The sequence below is a fragment of the Xenopus tropicalis genome, chromosome 6, assembly GCF_000004195.4.
Source record: "Xenopus tropicalis strain Nigerian chromosome 6, UCB_Xtro_10.0, whole genome shotgun sequence".
Lineage (NCBI taxonomy): Eukaryota > Metazoa > Chordata > Amphibia > Anura > Pipidae > Xenopus > Xenopus tropicalis.
Window position 1 is genome coordinate 89,487,568 of NC_030682.2, and position 24,166 is coordinate 89,511,733.

At 39.3% G+C, this 24,166-nt stretch overlaps 1 protein-coding gene across 1 annotated transcript; it reads right to left on the minus strand.

The window, feature by feature from the left end:
• Window positions 1–3,440: 3,440 nt before the first annotated feature.
• Window positions 3,441–23,823, minus strand: txndc5 (thioredoxin domain containing 5). Its single transcript, NM_203855.1, is given in 10 exon segments — window positions 3,441–4,345; window positions 5,846–5,975; window positions 8,900–8,982; window positions 10,457–10,600; window positions 11,562–11,648; window positions 11,767–11,882; window positions 12,460–12,565; window positions 16,692–16,797; window positions 18,821–18,970; window positions 23,600–23,823. Coding segments are annotated over 10 exon segments (1,218 nt in total). The 5' UTR covers window positions 23,773–23,823; the 3' UTR covers window positions 3,441–4,222.
• Window positions 23,824–24,166: the final 343 nt, after the last annotated feature.

Consider the following 24,166-nt stretch of genomic DNA (forward strand, 5'->3'; position numbering starts at 1 on the left):
GTTATGAACAGTGAAAAAAACCATTCTGGGGGAAGTAGAAGTCCTTTTGCAGGTCTATAAATTGTTTACAAGTGCCTCTCTTACTATGTTCTTCAGTGTTAGCAATATTGTCTATTATTGCTCCTTTAACAGAAGTATTTTTAATACCCCATAAACAAAGTGGCAAAACACCCAAAACAGTTCCGTATGGACTTGAATAGGAATCACCTGAAAAACTCCCCAAATCACTCCATGTAGTCTAAAGGTCCCCATACACCATAAGATCCTCTCGTTTGGCGATGTCACCAAGTGAGCGGATCTTCTCCAGATATCCCCTACCTACGGGTGGGCGATATCGGGAGAATCCAGGGTAATTCGATCGTTTGGCCCTGGGGCCAAATTATAATGGCAGGTATAGGAAAAGTTAGTCCGGGGACTGCATTAACGAGCCGATGCAGTCCCCAATTCGACAAGATTTTCTAACCTGCCCGATTGAGATCTGGCCGATTTGAGGCCAGATATTGGTCGGGCAGGCCCGTCGGGAGTGCCCATACACGGGCCGATTAGCTGCTGAATCGGTCCAAGGGACCTACTATTGGCCCGTGTATGGGGACATTTTAGTTCAGTCCCTGAACAAAGGTAACAGAGCATGTGCAGTGAATCAGCAGAAAAGAAGATAGGGAGCTATTGGGAGCATCTTTGGAGGTACAAATCTTCCCAGCTAAAGGGCTGTGGTTGCCTTGGACTGGTACAGAACCCCAAAACATAAAATGCAGAATTTGTTCCCTACTTTTTTGTTAAGCTGTAGCCGTTTTTTGTAAAAACAACATAAGCTTTATCAGAAAGGTCTATGTAAATACAGCCATAAACACTTGCAGAACTGCTGCTCTGAGCCCTCAGTGAAAAGAAACACCAAGTTTCTTTCCTTCTGTTCTGTATACATGGTCTTCTGTATCAGACTTCCTCCTCTCAGAAAAATCCTTCAGGGCACAGCACAAATTGTGTAATCTCCTCCCTACTGTAATCTGAGCAAAGATGTCTGAACACTGTTGCCTGGAAGTGAAGTCAGACCAAGCTTAAATGGCTGCTGCTATATTAAAGGGATACAGTCATGATTTTTATGGTGTACTTTTCATTTCTAAATTACACTGTTTACATAGCAAATAATTCACTCTACCATTTAAAGGAGAAGGAAAGGCTAAGTCACTTGGGGGTGCCAAAATGTTAGGCACCCCCAAGTGACTTTAATCGCTTACCTTTTACCCCAGAGGCTGGTGCCCGTTAGGAGAAAACAGCACCAGCCTGGGGTACCTGTAGTGTGCGCTTCCTCCTTCGATTTGCCGGCAAATTCCCGGGACAGGCGCATGCGCATTAGAGTGAAAAGCAGACTTCTCTGTTAAAAGTTCGGCTTTTCACTCTACTGCGCATGCGCGCGCGACAGAAGATGGGAGGAAGTGCTGCAGGTACCCCGGGTTCGTGCTGTTCTCTCCGAACAGGGGCACCAGCCCAGGGTAAAAGGTAGGTGATTTAAGTCACTTGGGGGTGCCTAACATTTTGGCACCCCCAAGTGACTTTGCCTTCCCTTCTCCTTTAAAATTTTATTCTTGAACCAACAAATTTGTATTTTTTAGCTGTATTATCGGTGTGTAGACAGCAATCTTAGTGCATTGTGCCTGAGCCTGAGCTTTCAGAAAGACTCAGTGCTACACATTAGAATAGCTTTCAGGTAACCTATTGTTTCTCCTACTTCCAAGAAACTGGAGGAGTAGCAAGCCGGACTTGGATTTCTTACTACTGAGTGCTATTCTGATATCTACTGGGAGCTGCTCTCTTGCTACCGTCCCATTGTTCTGCTGGTCGGCTGCTGGGAGGGGATGATATCACTCCAACTTGCAGCTCTGCAGTAAAGTGTAACTGAAGTTTATCAGAGCACAGGTCATATGGCTGTGGCACCCTGGGAAATAAAGAATATGGCTAGCCCCATGTGAAATTTCAAAATTAAATATAAAATTATCTGCAGGAGAAGCTCAAAATTAACTGATGCGTTTTGAGGCAAGTAACCTCTACGAAAAGGCTTTCCACCGGCAACAATAGAAGTCGCAGGTGGAAAGCCCTTCGCATTGCTTCAGTAATCCAAAGTCACGCAAAGTTCCCTCCTGCGGGCAACTTCACACCCTTCACAACTTCACACCTGCGACTTCTATTGTTGCCGATGGAAAGCCTTTTCAGTGCAGTTACTCGTCCTCAACAGCACCGATCTATCCCAGGCGACTAACTAACATCTGGTAACATATCTGTGCATCAGGCATCAGATAATGCCATTGGCCAGACAAAGTTTGTTTTTAATTCACTTGTTTTCTAACTAAAAGCACAGACTTTAAATACATCAAAATTTTGCAAGGTCTATTGCATTTTTTATTCTAACTCAGGTTAATCTTATAAAAATAATTAAGGCTGTGTGCTTTTTATTGTACAAATCAACTGCATTACCCAAGGGGCTGACTGTCTAACCACCATAACAATGTAGGGCATTGAAGAGAGATCTCTAAGGTAGGGTATGGTTTACATTTGCACTGCAACCTACAGGAGCATTGTACCGGTCCCAGATCGGACTCTCCAATAATATTAACAGATCAGCTCGTTAGAGTCTAAGGCAATTTATAAAAAAAAAAACAAAAACACTTTGCTGAAAAGCCTTTTTGGTTTCAAGGCAGTGCTATGTGAGTAGCATGAGGCATGTGAATACTTTGTTTTAAGAAGGCTCTCTGTGCCAGTATAAGGGTGAAGACACACAGAGCTACTAGTAGCAGCTACTTGTTGTGGCTACTACAATAGAAAATGCTGATCATTTACTGATAATTGTCTCTACATGTGTTTTAGCAGAGGCAATTCTCAGTATTGTCTATGGCAGGGTATTTTCTGGCGTTTAGTAGCCAGAAAAAGTAGCTGCTACTAGTAGCTCAGTGTGTCTTCACCCTAAAGACACGACTGCATGTTTATATTCATTCACCTGGTTCATCCTGTCTTTGATCTTAATGACCCACTTGCAGTTTTAGTTTTGTCTGTGAAGCTGTCTGCCTGACTCACTGACCAAAATCTTTCTATAACACCCTTAAAAAATAGCTGGAGGGCAAAGTAACCAGTCAGCCAGTCATTCCTAAGAAATGGGAGCATTGTTACAGAACAGGGCCATAAATTAAAATCTCCATAGGAGACAATTCTGGATAACTGATCCCATACCTATCTTTTATTTACAGTGAGAGAACTTGGTGGGCCTAACTGCACTGGGCATGTTGGTGGATGGGCAATTTGGCACAGGGTAGGGGGGAAGGGTGGTTAGACTACTGCACCAGGGAGGAATGATGAACCTTGTGTACCCCAGTCTAATACTGCAAGTATAGTTATTCACCCATACAAAACACGTTACAATGCTATTATCAAAGGCAAGTTCAACACAAGAATTCTCCACTCAGCTGTATTTACTGGTACAGTCGCACTGCCAACGAGAAAATGTTGGAAATGCTGAACAATACAAAATGACCAAAGAAATACATTTTGTAAGGATTCATCATCACATTTTTCCATCAGGTAAAAAAAGGGTTATTTGCAGAGATACACAATAGAAAATGATTTAATTTTTGCAGTGTACAGTCTTCTATGAGCCATGTTGTCAACAACAAACCAATAACAGTCGTCCTTTTCTTAAAGCCCGTTCCACCAAATAAGGCACTTCAGCATATTCCAGATCCACAGTAAATTAAAAAAAATCTAGAAGTGCAGTTAGAAGGAATGTCATTATTTTGAAGAATACCTGTGGATCACAGTTCTCATTGAGAGGTACTGTCCTGTATAGTGGTATGAAACTAAATCCTGAGAGGTATTTTGTAGTCTCTCCTTGACCATTGCTTAAGGCTAATATCACAACTGGTGGATTTTTGTATTAAATTTTTATATTCAAGCAAAACCTACCTATGCCGGTGGTGACATGTGGTTACCATAAAATTAATAAGGGGCCTGGGCAGTTTCAGGCATCTATGCACTGAAAGAAACACCACCAGATGTGACATTTGCCTAAAAGTTCAAACAAGGTACAACAATGACTTTGCCATTTTTCTGTGTTATAAAACACCAAGATAAATCACCCAAATTTGACACATGTATTAAACCCCATACTGCATATAAAAATATTCAGTAACTTCATTGCCCAGTAAGGCATCTCAAACCCATAGGGTTCAGGATGGGTTTAAAGTTCATCCCTGGAATGACGCAGGACAAAGTTTTGTAGTGTTTCTAGATCTCTAGCGCCTTCATGTTCACCAATTTTTTCCCCTGCACGGAAAAGCAGCAATGTTGGGTAACCACGCACCTGTGAGTCAGACAGAGAGAGATAAATAAATAAATAAATAAATAAATAAATAAAGGGTACAGGCTGTATATACCTGACCTAAAACATGCTGAAAGTGATGGCTATTCAGCTAGCCGGGAGCAGAGCTACTATATTAATCTAATTTACAGACAGGGAATACATGGTTTCCTTAAGCATGAGTTGTTACAGCAAGAAATCCTTCTTAAGTCATATGAAAAGTGACCAAAGTTAAATGGTAATTTTTGTTTGCATTTTTATTCATTCAAGTAGATTTTGTGTCTAGTTGAAATTTTGGACTAAACTATAATTTATCTGTTCATGTTTATTTCTATCAGTGAGCTTGGTGAGTTGTAAGAGGCTCCAATAAAATAGCACAACATTCGGCTAGATCCTATACAATCAATAAGGAGAATTTATCTGCCAATTCAATTCCAGATTTTCCAAAAAGGAAAACTTCAGATGGGTTTTCTGGCACATTATGTGCTATGTCAAACTCTGAAAAATACTCAGAAGATCATTAGTGTAAACCATGACCAAAACCAAACACTTTTCCATTCTAAACAGCAATACAATATTGCCCATTCTATGGACAACACACTGGTTAAGCATTTACTCCACTTGCATAAATACGTCAGGGTTAGGTACAGGGTGGTAGAGTATAAATACTCAATGCTTATTCATGGTCTTCCACCTCATCTTTAGTGAGCACAAAAAGATGCGAGACAGGCTGAATTTCAGCATAAAAATGGAATTTCAGTGCTAAAATGCCGACTTTGAAATTTTAAAGCAAAAATCCACCCTACGTGCACTGACAGAAAGATAGCCTGTATACTAAAGACAGTGTTTTTTGAGTGCAGTATTCTCTATGCTGGCACATTTATATTCATGCAGACATTGCCACACTGGCCTTAGTATCTGCTAATTCAGTTACCCACACCTTAAAAATCAATGCACAAGTAACATAATAAAACAGAAAATATAGCCTCCTTTTGACACAAACTTACAGGGGCACAAAGAAAGAACAAGAGTTTTACTGTAAGTGTGCTGCCTCTTAGTGGTAGAAGCCAGCTCATTTTTCTTTGCTAAGAGCAATGTTCTCTTTATAAGCTTAAATATTGCCATGTTTTCCCATGTTCCTTTTCCCCTCCCTCCCATCTTGTGCTCTTCACTTTCTGCTCTTATCTTTAATGATTTGTAGCCTCCTTATGATTTTAGTTGTAAGTTGAAATTATTGGCCGGCATGTCGGTCTGAGTTATGGTAATTCTTTCTTGTGAAGTTTTTAATAAAAACGCATAAAAACCCAAATGATTTTACCTTCCACTTCTAGTTTTAATGAAGAGAAGAGGGTGCTCTCTAACCATGTCAGTCAGAAGGTAAAGAGTTTCTATGCCTGAAGCAGAATACAGGACCTGACTTTGCCTTTTATAATTCCATTACAGCATCAAAACAATTTCTGGCCGCTAAAGCATGCATTCATGAAAAGCATAGTGTTCACTTACCGAGAATCTGTTGCAGAGCGCACGCTCAGCTGTGCAGTCAACCTTGGCAATTTTAACATCACTCATTCCAGAAAATTCTTTTTTGGAGAGATCCTCCCATATTGGAACTAGGTTCTTACAGTGACCACACCTAGGAAGATTAATTTGTATACATATTCAAAGATGAAAGAAAAAGACCTCCTCATAAAAATATCCTTAGAATTGCTAGTTGTTACAGCTTCCTGTCTTCGAATGCCATTAGTTAACCTACGGTTCTTTAAACTGCAACAAAACTATAACAAAATTATAACATTGAAGAAACCAACATTTGCTGTTAGTTGCAAACTGTGTGCTAGTACATACCGTATATACTCGAGTATAAGCCGATCCGAATATAAGCCGAGGTACCTAATTTTACCTAAGAAAGCTGGAAAAACTTATTGACTCGAGTATAAGCCTAGGGTGGGAAGTGCAACCGCTACTGCTAAGTTTCAATAATCAAACAAATAACAGATATAAATAAATATATAACTTTAGGGAAAGAAAAATGCTACAGCAGCAGACAAAAGCAAGTTTGGGAAGGCTAAGGAAGCTGCCATACTAATTATCAGGTACTTGGACCCCAGTGTACCCACCCAGTGTCCCACCACAGTACTACAATAGTAGTTACAAGGGCAAAATAATTCTTGATGCTGGACTTAGTACAAATTAAATTTTTGTAAACAACAAGTTATTGTACCAATTACTTAATCTGGCTCGTTGTGCAGATGGATGTGCAGATGTAACGCGCTCGTTGCGCGCACCCACCCTCCCTTCCTCCGCTTGTGTCCGTTCATACTTCCCTCCCTCCACTTGCGTGCATACCTCCCTCCACTTGCATGCATACCTCCCTCCCTCCACTTGCATGCATACCTCCCTCCACATGTCCACAGGTGTCTGTGCGAACCTGCAGTTGTGCGCACTCTGGCTCTGACTCTGGCGCTCCTCCCCTCCGAGAACGGACTAGAATAAGTGCGTGCGTACGTGGATGGATTTGGCTAAGAAATACTTTAAGAGTGAAAAACTGTTGCATGCATGACATGCTATGCATTAAGTATGCATTTGATCACTCTCTCTATAATATTATATTAAATTATTTGATGTGTAAATTGGTTTCTGACCTATTTAAGAACATGGTTGGTTTTTACATTTGCTATTACATATTACATAAGTTTTTTCACTACATTTGTCTATAAAAGCTTTACATTTTGGGATTGGCTAGTTACTACAGGAGTTTTGAAAGCTCAGTGTACACATTGCAGCCTACAGTTTTACTGTACAGCAGGGGTTAGTAACCTTTTTCATATAAGACTCATACAGTTTGAAACCTAGGGATGCACTCTTCAGATTTGCTAATACAATGTGATCACACCAGGATTTGACAACTGCAGGTTCATCACGCACTCTGACTCTGACTGTTGCGTGCATACCTCCCTTCCGCCACATGTCCTCAGGTGTCAGTGCATACCTACAGTTGCGCGCACTCTGACACTGGCACTCGCTGGTCCCACCTCCCCCGAGAACGGAAGCGATTCCGAGTGAACCTGCATTTGCGCGCACTCTGACTCTGACACTGGCGCTCGGTGCGCACATCTCCCCCTGAGAACGGAAGCAATTAAGTGCATGCACACGGGCACACGGCCGTCCATGGGGAGGGGTTGCGCGCCGTTCAACGAGCGCCAGTCAGAGTGCGCAGGTTCACTCGGAATCGCTTCCGTTCTCGGGGGAGGTGGGACTAACGAGCGTCAGAGTCAGAGCCAGAGTGCTCGCAACTGTAGGTATGCACGGACACATATACTCGAGTATAAGCCGAGGATTCCTTTTTTAGCACATTTTTATACTCGGCTTATACTCGAGTATATACGGTACATATCCCAGACCAAAAGCCCCTTTGTGGAATCACTAACTGCTTAAAAGACTTGGAGCAACAGCCAAAGTAGTGCTGAAGTTGTAGTTCAAAAACTTCTGCAAGTTGCTCAGCTCAGCTTGAAAATAGTAGTACCAGAGGCATGGCAATCTAACCCCCCCCCCCCCCCCAAAAAAAATTATCTAAACTTACTCAGAGTGTTTCTCTATGTATGTTTTTAATTTACGTTAGTTTTCTATTTAGTGGGTTTTCTGATATTTGCAGTTTTAGACTGCTAATTCCAGACTTTCATCCCAGCAGCTTTCTTTCACTCGGAACTGCTAAGCCAAAAGCCTTATGAATAGTCTAAAGTGAAAAGATGAATAGATTCCCTTTAACCATGGCATCTTCAATAGGATATTGTTTAAATCAGCGCCGCTTAGTGGGTAGCACTTCTGCCGTGCAGCGCAGGGCCCTGGGTTCAATTCCAGCCTGAGTACTACCTGCAAGGAGTTAACATATGCCTGAGTCTATGTGGGGGTTTCTCCCACACTCCAAAAACATACAGTGTCAGTTTAACTCATTTCTGATAAAACTTACCTTAGTGTGTGTGTGTGAGAACGTAATAGGAACATTAGATTGTAAGCTGGGGCAGGGACTAATGGAAATGTGAAATCACTGTAAAGTGCTGTGGAAATGTGTCAGCACTAAAAAAATACCAGGAAATAAATCTAAAAATGATTTCTCTGATTAGCAGGGTAACTTATTGATTGGATCACTATAGAATTAAAGACACAATACATTCCATGTGAAAAACCATTAGTTCAAACTGCCTGTTTGGGGTCCCAAATACACACTGATGACTGATGACCATACAGACTAGACAGAAATTAGCCTATATAACCAACTTTTATTATTGTTTTTTAAAATTGTCATTAGGTATAAAAATAGAGTTTGCAGAGATTTAGGGAAAAGGCAAAATTTCGAACAAAATATTGTATAATGCATATTGTTTAAAACTAATGTTAAGTTCTAATATGGTATAAAATACCTATTTTAGAAATATTGATACAGATTTATTAAAGCCGGCCTGGATTCACCTGTTTTAAAACATCTTCCTGCAATAAATACAACAGTTCAGGGGAGAAGTTAAAAGTCGCACTAGTTATTTCCAGAGCCAGGATACTCACCAGGGGGCGTAGAACTTAATAAAACTGACACCTGTAGCAACAGTCTGGTCAAAGTTGCTTTCACTGAGAGACAGGACTTTGGACTGAAAAAGAAAATGGATTTTCACAGTTAATGGAGATGTCTGGTACTAGCTGTTCACTTTTTAATGTTGTGTGTCTGCTAGTAATGCAGTTTTCCCCCTCAACTGCTCAAAAAAATAAATGCTCTGTCCAGTTTACAGCAGCATGAAGGAGATGGGACAACTTCATTCCCAGCATTCCCATATGCTTCAGTTAACACACAAATAAGTTAAGTATGAGTAATGCCAAAAATAAACCTTGCTTGGTAGCAAAGCTACAATATGAGACAGCCGTGTCATTATTACAACACGCAATAATGAGATCTGTGTTTCTCTTGTCAGAGGTAACATATGATTTTTTTGTGATGGACATGCTGCTTCTATGTTTGTCTGTACAAAATGCTCATTATTATCACACACAAGTCAATCATCATGTCAAGCCTTGGCATTGCTGGTAAATCCTTAATAGTTTCTGCAATCACAATGGTTACCTGACCTGACCCAGTTAACAACAGAAAAGTCTAGGGAAAACGACCATATATGAAACTTTATGTACCTTCAGCATAATCCACCTATACATAACCAAGCTCACAGCTCCCAACTGAGCAAGAAAGGATTTGCTGCACTAAGGCAGCTACTGCGCTGCATGTACATTCTTTCAACCAGGAAAATATAGGAATTCTATTCTATAAATGAATTCTTTCATGACAAGTGAACTGGAGAAAAATGTTGAATCTTGTTTTACTGTAAGCAAATTAACATATCAAACTAATGCGAATTCCAGATACTACTCAGTTCTTATATATATATATATATATATATATATATATATATATATATATATATATATATATATATGTATATATATATGTATATATTGGCACTGGGATAAGACAGAGAGGTGGGGATCACTTGCAATTTGCAGCAAATGCCCTGTACTTAAGGAAGATGTCCGCTCTAAATTAACTTTTAGTTATGATGTAGAGAATTAAATTCTGACACCATCTGCAATTGGTCTTCATTTTTTATTGTAAGTGATTGTTGTTCAGCAACTCTCCAGCTTGGTGTTTTAGCAGCTATATGGTAGCTAAGATTTAAATTACCCTAGCAGCCAAGCAGTGGTGAGCATTGGAATATGAATAGGGGAGGCCTGAATAGAAAGATAAGTAAAATAGGACAGTAAAATTTTAGCCAGACAGAGCAATCATTTTTGGCTTCTGGGGTCAGTGACCCCCCATTTAAAAGCTGGAAAGTGTTAAAAAAGACAAATAATTCAATAGCTATAATAATACAAAATTAAGACCAATAAAAAAGTTGCTAAGAATTGCTCACTTACTAAAAGTTCATGTAAAGGTAAACTACCCCTTTAATGTCAGGTAAAGCCTGGATTAAAGTACAGAGCACTTTCAATTTAAGAAGATTAAAAACCAGGTATCTTTTAACAAAGTGACATAAACTAATCTGACTTTTTGACCAAACATGATCAATTGTCACATACCTCCACTGCCACAGGCTTCTCTACTTGCGGTGGAGTAGCATCCTCCTTCTGTTCCTCCTCTTTTTTTTCTTCAGCGGGTTTCAGTTGGCTTTCGGCATATTCTTTCAGAGAATCCAGATCTCTCTTTCCCTTATACTGGTCAACCTTGTTTGGGACAGGAGAGCAATAATTGTATAAACTGTTAAAAACAGCGTGTACATTGAGAGATGAGCAGGGTTAAAAAAATATGAAAACTGTATTTTGTTTTTAGGATTACAATGTAATTTGAATCTAGTTACTAAATTTATGTGTGCAATTTAAAAAAAGAAATTAACATCTTCTAATGGCTTAATCTCTGAATATTTAAAACATTATTGAAGGAATATAATGAAAGCCCTTAATAGAAAAGCAATGTACAACAAGAAAAATCCTAGTGCATGTAACAGAACTAAGAAAAATCCATTAGCTGCAATAAATAGATAAATTAAAAACTACACTTTTTTTCTTCGCATTTTGTGAATTGTTATTGCATTTGTGACTTACTCACAAAAGGACAGTGTAATTCTATCCATATAGATTGAAGTATAGCTTTGATCTTCAGTACACAAAAACCATATTATAACATCAGAGAGTCTACTAGATTACTAAACCAGAGGTCTACAAAAGGGTGACTAGCCAAATAAGCAGATATTTTACCATTATGCCCACCTTGAGGTGCTACCATGCAGGCCGTTTAATTTAAGACCCCATTAACATGCATATGCGGTCCTCAATCCGACAGGGAATTCAAACCTACACAATTGATATATGCCTGATTTTTGTCCAGATATTGGTCGTCCATGCCTGTTGGCTGGTACCATACATGCAAAGGAAGGACCAAGGCACCAGCTTTTATTTGTTTATAGCCATCTTAAATTAATCAAGGGATTAAAGGGATTGACATATGCCCCTTAAGAAAACCAGCTGGTTGACTCTTTACATTACAGAAGAGGCGCTTAAGGTGGGCGATAGGATCATCACGTGAAATTAAAAAAAACTGGATGCCTATTCACTAGTAGAACTTTCCTAAGGAACAAGAAGGCCTCCCCGTGAGATTTCATTTTCACATGTGGAATGGTTGTCTTACCTTTTCCCCATTCCTGAACCACAGCAGTGTAGGATATCCACGCACTTGGTTATCAGAGCACAGCCCATTATGTTGAGTGCAATCAACCTTTTAATAAAAGAAAAATGTATTTTTAGGCAAGGCTTCCTCAGGGCAAAGTACATTATTAAAAACCTGGGTTTATAAACAAAGGCCAATTTTCCAGCTAGAAGTCTTAACACTTTACCTTGGCGATTTTAATACTATTAGAGTCCTGGAAGGTTGCTGCGAGCTGTTCCCATGCAGGAGCCAGAGCTTTACAGTGTCCACACCAAGGTGCAAAGAATTTGATAAAATGGTTTCCTGCAAATAAACATGGATGGGTAAGAAGCAGTCATTTTTACTTCACTATAGTTTTCAATTGTAGTGTGCAACCCAAGGGGTCAGGGAAAAAAGAACATACAAAATAAGGGTAATGTCCCACAAAGGTAATCGACGGGGGAAATGAATACGCATTGCTTCAGTTTTCCGAAGTTGTGCAAAGTTTACTCTATGCGTAGGCCTTTCCACTGGTGATTCCCTTTGTTGGCGGTGGAAAGGCACTTCGGAGAGATGTCGCCCCCGCTGAGCATAGTTCTATTGAGGGCGACTTATCCCTCAGTGGGATATTACTGTGAGGAAATAATCTCTCTCTTTTCATTTTTACCTATTGCTAAGTTTCTGTCATATACCATTAATTTAACTAAAAGACTTGATTTAGCTCAAAAATAAAGGCAAGAAGTAAGATTTGTACACAAAGCTACTCAACAAAAATACATTTTACAAACACCGGAAGAGGTAAAATAAGCTCTTAACTGGGTAATAAACAGGTAAATACTATTGTATGTATAGATACAGTTCCTGCCCACAATTGCCACAGTATGCACAAGCAATAACATACCTTCTGCGATATGCTCCTTAAAGTTGGCTGCAGTAAGCTCATACAGGCCTTGTTTCAATTCTGGAACTTTAGCAGGCTCTTCGACTTTTTCTTCAACCTTGGGTTTCTAAGGAAAAGTATGGAGATGTAAGACTGAATGCTCATAGCATTCATGCAATTTGTACTTTAAAGGAATAGTGACACCAAAAAATGATCATGTGTTGAAGTTGTTAAAATATAATGTACCGCTGCCCTGCGCTGGTAAAACTGGTGAGCTTGCTTTAGAAACGATATACTATAGTACATATAAAAAAGCTGCAGTGTAGCTGTGGGGGCAGCAATTCAAAGGAGAAATGTCTTAGTTTATGTCTGCTTTGTAACCTATGTAGCCCAGTGATCCCCAACCAGTGGCTCGTGGGCAACCCTTTGGATGTTGCTCCCAGTGGCCTTAAAGCTGGTGCTTGATTGCATAAAAACCCAGTGTAATTGCCAAACAGAGCCTTCTGTAGGCTTCCAGTCAACATAGGGGCTATCAAATAGCCAATTATAGCTCTCATTGGTACGTCCAGGAACTTTTTTCATGCTTGTGTTGCTCTCCAATACTTTTTCCATTTGAATGTGGCTCACTGGTATAAAAGGTTGGAGATCCCTGATGTAGACTATGATGATGTTCTACAGAGCATGTCTGTGTATGTAACCTGTGCCATTTAGCCCTATTTAAATTGCCTCCATAGCTACACAGCAAAAAACACAGCTACACAGCAGATCAGTTTGACCAGGCAACAGCATTATATTTTAATCACTTTACAACACGTTAATTTTTTTGGTGTTACTGTAGAACTATAACATACAATATATCATTATGTTTTTCTGAACATATTTATATAAAATATGATGAATACAACAGCTACTTAAAGTGGTAGGTCACCTTTGAATTAACTTTTTTATACATTTTTATTGTGTATTTCAACATTATGCAAACAAAACAATAAAAGTTTTGGCATAAAAAGGTAAATGACAGAATGTGTTACAAGAATTGTGGGTTACAGCTAGAGATTAAGTTACCCTATCTCCAGAAATATTGGTATAGGCCAAGATGAGATTATTTGCAATCTTAAATATTGAAAATGGGATAAAGTCTGTTGGGGTTCAACCACAATTTAAATTAAGCCACAAACACCATACTGCATACCAGTAAATATGAAGACAGCCACAAGTCAGGCACCCCACTTTTTGGAGGGGTGATACCAGAATAATGACCTTATGCATTAGGATAGCTTTTTTGGTATAATAAAGGAGGTGAAGATAGTACAACCTCTGCCAGGACAAGTGAATATATAAGGTGAATTTGGTGTTTGTTAAGTCTAGCACCTTTATGCAGAATCACTGGATTTGTGGGCACTCCCAGAAAACATCAAATAAAGTCCTAATTTCATATCTACACACTTATGACAAGTATCTTAGGTCCCACAACAAATGTTGCCTGTCTGTGCAGAGTTTAAAACACTAATTAAAAAAAAGTTTAATTTATATCTTATATATAAAAAGTTTTTACCTCACATTTGCATGATTATGCTAGTTTTAGCTTAATGAATGAGGCAATAATAACATTTTGTGTAAATATATTGTAAACATTTTTATTTAAAGGAAAAATAAAGCCTCCCAGGCAAATGTTTAGTAAGCAGCAGTGCCCCCTCTTTAATCACTTCACTGACATTTGCCCCAACTTCTCTGTGCCCCCATAGCATGTCCAGAACTACAGAGCTGCTTGACAGCATTGGTCACACCTGTTCCTAGCCGCCATCTTGGTGATCAGCAAGCAGCAAATGCACACTGCCACCCAAACTGGGATATTGGGGTACAGGGTTGGACTGGCCCAACAGGGCACTGGATAAAAACCCGCTGGGTCCTAGTCCTGTTGGACCTCTATTCACCGGGCATGTTGGTGTGGGCCAGATTGCTGCTGACCAGTTATGAGTATGGGCTGGAGAAGAAGGTATTTAGAACTCTTAAATCTTGTTACAGAAGTGGAATTACACAGAAATATAGAAAACATGAAAAAAATGATTTCCCGGGGCAAACTAAAATTATCCCTCAGGAAATGTCCCCAACGTGAAATGACAAATGGCCCCAAGGCTCATGTAGCTGTGGGACTGGGTTTAATGGCACCGACAGATTAACTAACAGCTAAAGGCAAATTCATAAACAAAATGTCGGGAAAATGACAAAATCTGAAAACTGTATGTTTAAAAGACAAATTGACAAAAGTGGAGATAGAGATTTGTGAATTAGGTGGAAAATCCGACAAATCTATATCCACTTTTATTTTGTCTCAATATCAGCACTTTCGTGAATTCCCCCTAAGAGTAGAGGAAAAGTGTACTTCCCCAGTCTGACCTACACCCAACCCGAACCAGTCAAATTTCAACCCTGACCTAAGGATAAACCCAAAGGCCAATTGCCCATCACTACCAGGCTGCCTTTATAAAGCTCCAGCGTATTCTATGTAGTACAGGAAATTGCGTGGAAGGCTGTAGAAATCTATATAGCATGGATGATAGTAGGTTGTGAGCTGATAATGCCTGAAATGTTCTGAGCAGTCCCTTGCCACTATCTGCCATAGGTTTTTAACCTCTGAAGAAACCCACAGTCCAACTCTGCAGCTAGGAGAGTTTTGTGATCCCCATGAAGACAAGTCTTCTGCTCTGGGGTAAACCGCTTAAGGGTAATGGCACATTTCTCGCTAACACGGGCAACAAATCTCACGAAAATGCCTTTCTGTTCATGAATATTTCGATCACAAGCTGCAATCACCTACTTTGGAATATAAGTTCTCCTTAAAATAAGTGGTTATGTGCTGAGGAACTGTCCAGGTTGGGTCATATATTAATATACCGGTTGTGGACTTTTTTGTCCTTTGAATGTAAATTCTACAGGCATTTGTGAATCTTACATTTTTTGCTGCTTAAGTTCCTAAGAATAAAAGCAGAAACTAATTACGAGTATAATACTTGAGGAAGAAAACAAAGCCAGATGGCTGTTAACAAGGACCACAGCAAATGCCTCTCCATACTAAAAGCATCTATACATGCTATGCAAATGAACACCTGAGAAGAGATATTTTGGTATGTATGTCTCACTTGTTTCCTAAAGTATGCCTTCGCTCTTCAGATTTAGCTGTTCTCTATAGTGAGCATAAAGCTGCAATGTTAAGAAAACACATTTACAAATCACATGCATGCCCTTTGTGGTGAAATTCTTTAGCTGTAATATTCCCAGATGTATTTCTAGAATTCTACAAAGATCGCAACCCCAAAGCCTTCCTATGATGGCAGACAGAGAACACTAGAGTTATACATATGTGCTATGCCCAAAGCAAGAAGCCCAGAGTCTGTGTTCATGATAGCAACTTGCGCAAACCAGATCCTTACATATTAAATGTACTAATGCAGCCCTTGCCCAACGAGAAACAAAACTACCAATTTTAAGACAGATATCTGTCAGGTTAGCCAATCTGTGGGCCTCATACATGGGCAAATAAACAGCTGACTCAGTCGGGGGGGGGGGGGGGAGTCATCAGCTTTATCGGGCCATGTGTGGCCAAATTAAGAATTGGCCTATTTGATTTGTGTTAGTGGTCTCAACTGGGGAAGAGTTTTATAGGTGAAAAAAATATTGGGTAGGCCCACTGAGCTTATACGGATATCTAGCCACATTTGACTAGACCTCAAAACAAAACATTACTATAGGCACTGCTGAAGAAAAGTTTTTAAAACATGTTCTACGAAAAGCAATAAGCATTTATGATATATAGTATAAAATACCTGCAGTAAAATAACCTCTTCTATGAAAGCAGAAAGGTAGGCAAAATCTTTTTATTTTTATGTTAAGGAAAATCTTTCCCTACTATACTTATCCCTGCATCACCTGACTTAACAACTATGAACAGGCTGAAAAACATATGTAAAGGAGTCAGTTTTAGTCTTTTCAAGGTTTGTAATGAGACCGGGTGCCCAGCATGCATGTGGAAGTCATTAACTCAGAGCTTCAAGGTGGTTTTCTATCTCCCAAAATGCCACTGACATTTTTAAATCAATCACATTTCTAAAAATGCAAAACAAGTAGTGTGCAGTACCGTGCTTCCAATACACAAAGCCAATCCCACCCCCCCCATCCCGCGCCTGAATCCTCCTGACAGGGGTTAGGAATAATTACACACGCCATTAGAAAGCAAGGATTTCCTGCATACTCACTTCTGGTTCATCATTTAGAGTCTGGAGCATCCAGTTTTCCAAACTCTGCAAGTCCCTGGGTCCCTGGTACTTCACAGCTTCTTGGCCTGGTCTAAACAGCTTTAGCCTGGGAAGAACAATGGAGCGGAAACATATTAGTCACTAGACAGGCGATTTACTATTGGCAGGGAAGAGAAGGCTTCAACAGGAAAACAATTAAGAGAGATTTCGCAGCACAAGGGGAACAGAAAGCCAATTGCAGTCAGGCTACACTTCATTCTAGAAGGTTTCTTTACAATAACACATTCTGCGCACAGGTCAAAGCTTTGTATGCGGGAAGTGCAAAACATACAGGAGGTGACTGTCACTTGGTCCTAAGAGAGCCAGCACAAACAACTGGTACTTGTGCCAGGGAGTTAAAATATTAAAATACATTTCCAGAGAAATCCTTCAGGCAACACAGCAGCTATTATTGTAATTAAATGTTTGCTGACGTAATTACTCCTGGTCTATACCATGTTCCATGCAATTTACTGTATAGCCACTAAGCCTTAAATGCGGTTAACTTACAGACAGCAAAGGGCCGCCGTTTGCTGTCTACATCATTGTGTGTTATAATTTGGTTCCCTGTATTATTAAAAGTACTGAAGATGAACATCAGAACAAGCTAAGAGCTTAGTGTATGCAACTAAAGACACAGTCGTAAAAATAAAAAAAAAAGTGCTCGTCTGCAAATTAATACAATGTGGTATGTTATCTGGCAAGCATCAGAAGCTATGTGGTTGTTAAATAAATAGTATTAATTGTTAGTCTTCTCCCTTTGTCTAGATTTCACATATACCTCCACCCTTTACCATAGACACTGGTATGAAATTTCACGTACCATGGGAGCAAGCTTTGAAAGGGTAAGTTTTCTGGGCAAAATCTGCCCAATGTGAGCACTGACAGGGCTTGGGTTTTCATTTTCTCTGCCGCGTGTAATGTTATAAGTTAAAAGATCCCCCCCTCCTTGTTGAACAAGAGTTAATTAATAGAACTTGTGCTGAACATACGTTTTGCTTTTTTTTTTAACCATGGATTTTTTTTTAGCTAAACATGGAAAACAAAAATAGTAGCTACTCATTGTTTGGTCCTTCTGAAGTAGATAATTCGATAACCAGAGCAAACCCCCCCACCTCCCCAACCTTTTGTTGTGACTGTTTTGGAAGATGGGGTCCATTATGCAGGGGGTTTCTGTGCACTGATAATATAATTATCTACCCCGAAAGAACCAAACAGATTAGTTTCACTTTCCCTGTTTAGCTCAGGAAATATAAAAAAAAAATGTTTCACAATTCAAACCACAGGCAACAAGGTTTAAAGTATACCCCTTAAACTTTAAGCTATATGTATATGAGATGCCTTTTTATAGTACATGTGCTAACTGGGTGCAAAGTGTTGCAAAGTTCACTTGTGAACCTGTGTAGCATAATTCTAGGTTCCAGGAAATGTGTAATGTACTTATTCTTACTTTTTACAGAAAAACAGAAATCATACTGTGAGCCAACTGGGTAGCTCTTACATCAGCCCTAACCGGGGCACCTTCAGCCTCCCTAAGCAAAATAAATTCACCATCAGCGTATGGTTTCAAATGAACTAGTGCATACATTAAGATATTCTTTTAAGCAGTTTTAATACTGATCCCTAATAAAAAAATATTATAGCTTAAATTAATTTTATATACTGGTTATACTCTTGAAAAATGTTCATTTACTGAGGAAAAAAAAAAATGACCACCCAACCTCTTCAAATAATATTGTTATAGGTGCTGTTTATTTGTGTTACATTAGAAGTATAGTTGTAAAATTATATACTGTATTTTTAAAGTACAGAGCATTTAAATTGTGTTTCTAATAACCTTAACTTCCTAGACCTCAGCATAACTCTGTTAGAGCTTCTGGCTGGGGGAAGAATGATGTGAATCTGTTCAACGTCCCACTGTAAATTCTCCATCTGAGAGTATTTTTTGGGTATCATGAGTGCAACACCACATATACAGACTAAATCTATTTAATATCTATTCATATATCATCTAAAAATCCTAAGACCTTTGATGGAAAGAAAAACAAAGGGAAAATGTCATTGTTATACATCTCATCTTATGAGCTTACGTGGGGTATCCTCTGACGCCATGCTCAGTGCATGTGGGCATATCCGTAGTACAGTCAACCTTGGCAATGTACGCTGGAGTCTTTGACATACGGTTGTATTTGTCCCCAAGCTCATTCCAAGTGGGCTGCAAACGCTGGCAATGACCGCACCTATTCAAAACAAACATCAGAATTTACAAAAGTTCCTTAAGGGCAGTGATACACGGGGAGATTAGTCGCCACGCAACAAATCTTCGTTGTTGCGGCCGACTAATCTACCCCGCAATGCCATCCCACCGGCTAGAATGTAAATCGCAGATGGGATGGCATACGCAGTGCCGCGATTTGCCGAAGTCACCCAAAGTTTCCTCTCAAGGCAACTTTGGAAAATCGCGATGCCGCGTATGCCATCCCACTGGCAATTTACATTCTAGATGCTGACTATGGTGTCTATCTACATATAAGTAAATTGAATCTCAAAATTAGTTTGTTTACTATGATCTAATACTTTAGGCAAATGTCCCAATTTAAAAGCAATAAACAATAGCAATCCAACAGCTTAAAGGGGTACTTTATCTTTAAGTTAACTTTTAGTATGTGTTAGAATGGCCATTTCTTGGTCTTTTTTCCCCCTTCTTTTTCTGTCTCTTTCCAGCTTTCAAATGGAAGTCACTGACCCTTGCAGCCAAACCCACAGATTTAATCCATTGCCTGGTTACTATGCAAACTGCACCCTAGCAACCAGATACTGAAATTCCAAAATGGGGAGCTACTGAAAAAGAAGCTAAATAGTTCAAAAACAACAAATAATGAGAAATAAACAATATAATTGCAAAATATCTCCGAATATCACTCTCTAAATCATACTCAAAATGTATTTATATAGGGTAATACTATGCCTGAGGGATTGCAGGAGAAAATGCTTGTGCCTCTCTTCTGCATCTACATTTGCTACTTAGAGATTTAGTAAATCTACCCAACTATTAGTAACATATTACACTGATTAATTTACAGTCACTAAGTTTATCAACTATAGTGGATATAGTGAAAAAGCTTTTTAATCAAGGGAGACAGTAAGTGGGTGCCCCCCAAGGACACATGGAACAGCTGATGGTCCCCAGAGGTAGATACATTTGTTAAACCAATCACGGTTAGTGAGGGTCTGGTAGCATGGCAAGATCACCCTAACTACCTGACCATATTTCCGCTTTCTTAAACTTACAATCATCATCATCATCATCATCAATTCTTATAGCACCAGCAAGTTAAGCTGGATATACACGCTGAAACCTCGTTTTGTACAATATTCGGGGCGTGTATGGTGGATCAACGAGGCAACTATTATCGCAAAAGCTTTGAATCTTGGTCATCATGTTGATCAGGCGGGTCAAAAGATTTTAATCAGGCACCATTGAAAATCTGTATTTAGGGCTGAATTGTCAAGTGGAGGTCGAATCCTATTGTTTCTACCTCCGTATCTGATAATTCAGCCCTATCAATGGTCGCAGGAAAGATCATAATTGGTACGTGTATGGCCACCTTCATGCAGCAATTTACATTGCTTAATAACTATACTTAGCAAACAAGTGTTACAGAATGAAAATGGTATCAGGAAGCCCTGTTCACATTGGGCTGTTGCACATTTATCTATGGGTCCATGCGCTACTTTTCCCTTTCTTTAGTCCTCTTCACCTCTAAAGTACAGTAAGCATTCAGTAATTATGCAAAGTAACAATGGCTGGAGGGGCACGCCAAAAGGTACATGACTGCTTTGGGCCTATGCAAACATGCAAGCACCAAATGTTTACAAATATGCAAAAAAAACTTCCAATGAAAAACATTATGGGTAAATTTACCAAAGATTGGAGAAAAATTCCCTTCTTTTCACGTTTTATCACTTGTCACTTCTGTTTTATCATTTTTTTCCTAAAAAGTTGTGAGACGTTCCCATAGGAACTTTTTGAGACGTCTCGACCTTTTTTCTAAAATGGATTTTTTGTTTTCCAGTCTGGTTCATTTATCAAAGCATTGCTCTGCTTAGTTTTCGTCTAGTTCCTAGAACATTTAAGAATTAAAAAACGGTTATAACCTATTAGCTAATAATTTTAGGTGAAAATCCATGAAAAGTAAAATGTTAATAGGTTAGGTTGATAAAAATGGATAAAAAAATTCTTGACAATTTAGATTTTTTTTAATAAAATCTGGAAAGAAAGGAATTTTTCCCTACTGCTGCTAGATTTGCCTCATTTCTAATAGCGTGTAGAAAAAAAGTGGCAGAAATATTATAAGCTTTGAAGCAGCTGTGAGCCAAAAAATGACAAAACCAGTGTAGTTTGTAAGGTTGCTTAAGATACAATTCTACTGACTTAACTGGTTTGTACACAAATTCATTTGACTTGGACAAATACCTTCCCATACATTAAATACATAATTTATATCTACACCCTTTATGTATTACTTAATCAGAATGTATGCAAATATCTTGTTGGCATTACCATCTACAGGTATGGGATCCCTTATCCAGAAAGCTCCGAATTACAGAAAGGCCATCTCCCATAGACTCCATTATAAGCAAATAATTCTAATTTTAAAAATGATTTCCTTTTTCTTTGTAATAATAAAACAGTAACATATACTTGATCACAACTAAGATGTAATTAATCCTTATTGGAGGCAAAACAAGCCTATTGAGTTTATTCAATATTTAAATGATTTTTAACAGACTTAAGTTATGGAGATCCAAATTACGGAAAGATCCCTTATCCCGAATACCCTTGGTCCTGAGCATTCTGGTTAACAGGTCCCATACCTGTACTAGCAAACAAAAAATTTGAATAAACCCAATAGGCTTGTTTTGCCTCCAATAGGGATTAATTATATCTTAGTTAGAAACAAGTACATGGTACTGTTTTATAATTACAGAGAAAAAGGAAATCATTTTTAAAAATTAGAATTATTTGCTTATAATTAAGTCTGAGAGATGGCCTTTCTATAATTCGGAACTTTTTGCATAACGGTTTTCCGGATAAGGGATCCCATACCTGTAATGCATAGGCCTTTCCCATGGTGGACAGGCTTTTTAGAGAGATTAGTCATCTGTGGTAGCAGGGCTTTATCACGGGCAAATAATCTCCAATGGTCATGGAAAAGATTGTAACTGTAACATGTATGGCTACCTATACTCTGTCAGTCCACTGACAGATGAGATTTCTGATGCGCAAGCAATTAATGGGCATTTATCACCACTACAAGGCTTGTACAAAAGATAAGCAATATTTGCCTAAAGGTAATATAAGTAAATAGTAATAGGTAGAATTGAAGTTCAGCATGCACTTTCTTTTTTTATTCAAACAGACGGAGTTACAAGGGCTACTCCATGTTTACAATTCTGCTTAAATACAAGCCTGAAGCGTGCATACACAGGCTAATTGAGCCAACATGCTGCATACTCAAACGCCCAACTCTTCCCTTTAGTCTAACATCTCAGTTTACCTATATCCCGCCCCAGAACAACCCCCTAAGTAAATGCTATGAATCCTAAGCCACGTCAGCAACTCACTCCCACATAGCTGAGAAACAGGACTGCTCTCCCAAAGGGTATGCATGTCTATGAGCACTGCAGGCACATTCTGCAATATGAATTTGCATTCTACTCCACATCATAAAATAACATAGGTTTGCTTAACTGCAAATCTGAGGACCCTTGGCTAAAGCCTGGCTAAGAATACTCAGAGAGGGGGAGCTACAGGCTTAACACCTTCAGGGCTCCTGTGTCACAGATTGCATTATGTTAATACAAGGCAAGATGAATCATTAACTCCTTGGCTGCCAGAGACATGAGAAGTGTTATACAATGGATTGCTAAACACTAGACTTTGCCCCAGACTTTGTGATTAGCTTTAAAGTGAACACTATTACAAAAATTAAAACGTTATTTATTCTATATGAACAATAGGTTCAAAGCCATCTCTTTGTAAAGTAACAGTTAAGAACAATTTTAAGCACAGTGAGGTAACTGGGCAGTAACTGCATCCCCCTTGGCATCACTTTTAAATAGCTGTGTGTGGAACGTGCAATTCACAGAGACCCATATTAGGTGCAATTCATAGGGGTGTTGGGAGGAGTATATGTGTATTCTGAGGATACAGGGATTCTGACACAGCCCTACCGGATATTCTTCAGAACACAGTACTTTTACAGAGGAAGCTGAAAGAACTTTGAATTTTGACCCACTTCCCTGACTGCGTTGATCATGGCCTTTATTGTCACTTTGAGGACAGTAAGTTACCCATATACACTGGCCCCTGATCCATACTGAATACCAATTCTATACATAAGTGGCTGAAGTCCCCGCTGCCCATAGATACCTGGGGCACCTCAGCACTTCTGTAGGCCATGCAGCTCTGCTACTCACTAAACTTTAGGCGAATGCAAGAGATATAACGAATGATAAAATATTACATCCAATAAAACAGATTTCCAGGACTGTATTAAGGCCTCATCACTTGTATAATCACCAAGACCTTTCTATGCTATAGCAACACTGTATTTGGTTAAAGGCCATGTAAACTCCCACATATTATGATTTAGCATCACTATATATAAGTGGTATTCAATTAATTCAAATACATAAAAAAATAAGTGAACAAAAACCAGCGAAACTGGGCCTCCATCTACTGCTGAACTAAAACTCTCGCACCCCGGTCCTTTGCACACGGAAACTGGCTTAACACAAGCCTAGGTTAGACTGATAAACTGATTTTATATGACATATTCCCATTGTCCCAGTGATCTCTTTACCAGGGAGCGAAGAACATGATGAAGTGCGGCTCTTGCTTGATGGCATGATCGAACATATCGGCCGTATAGAGGTTCTTCTTATGCGGGTCTTCATCTGCCCCTTCTTCCCAGGGCTCCCCTGACACCCTGGCTAGCACCGCACATAGCAACAGAGCACTCGGAAACCGCAACATCTTTACCGGGCAAGAGGGACAGAGAGAGAGTGAGGCCTGATCAAATCAGGCAGTGAGGGGAGGAGGAGGAGGAGGAGGCAGAGCTGATCTGCGGGCAGAAGAGGAAAGCGAGAAGGAGGAGGGAAAGAAGGAGGGATCGTACCACGGTGACAGAGAGTTGGGGGAGGAGACAAAAAATATTTCTTCAATAGCCGTTTGGGGTTAGAGTAATGGCTTCCGTTCGTGAAATTCAGACATATCAATTTTTTTCATTCTGTTATTTATTCATTCACTCATTCCAACGTAAGGCCAGTAATACAGGAAGCCTCCATTTCCTTTAATAATTTCATTTTAGACTAGGATAATGTCGTGCGACTTTCCCCCAAAACTCTTGCGAAAATGCAACAAAACACAT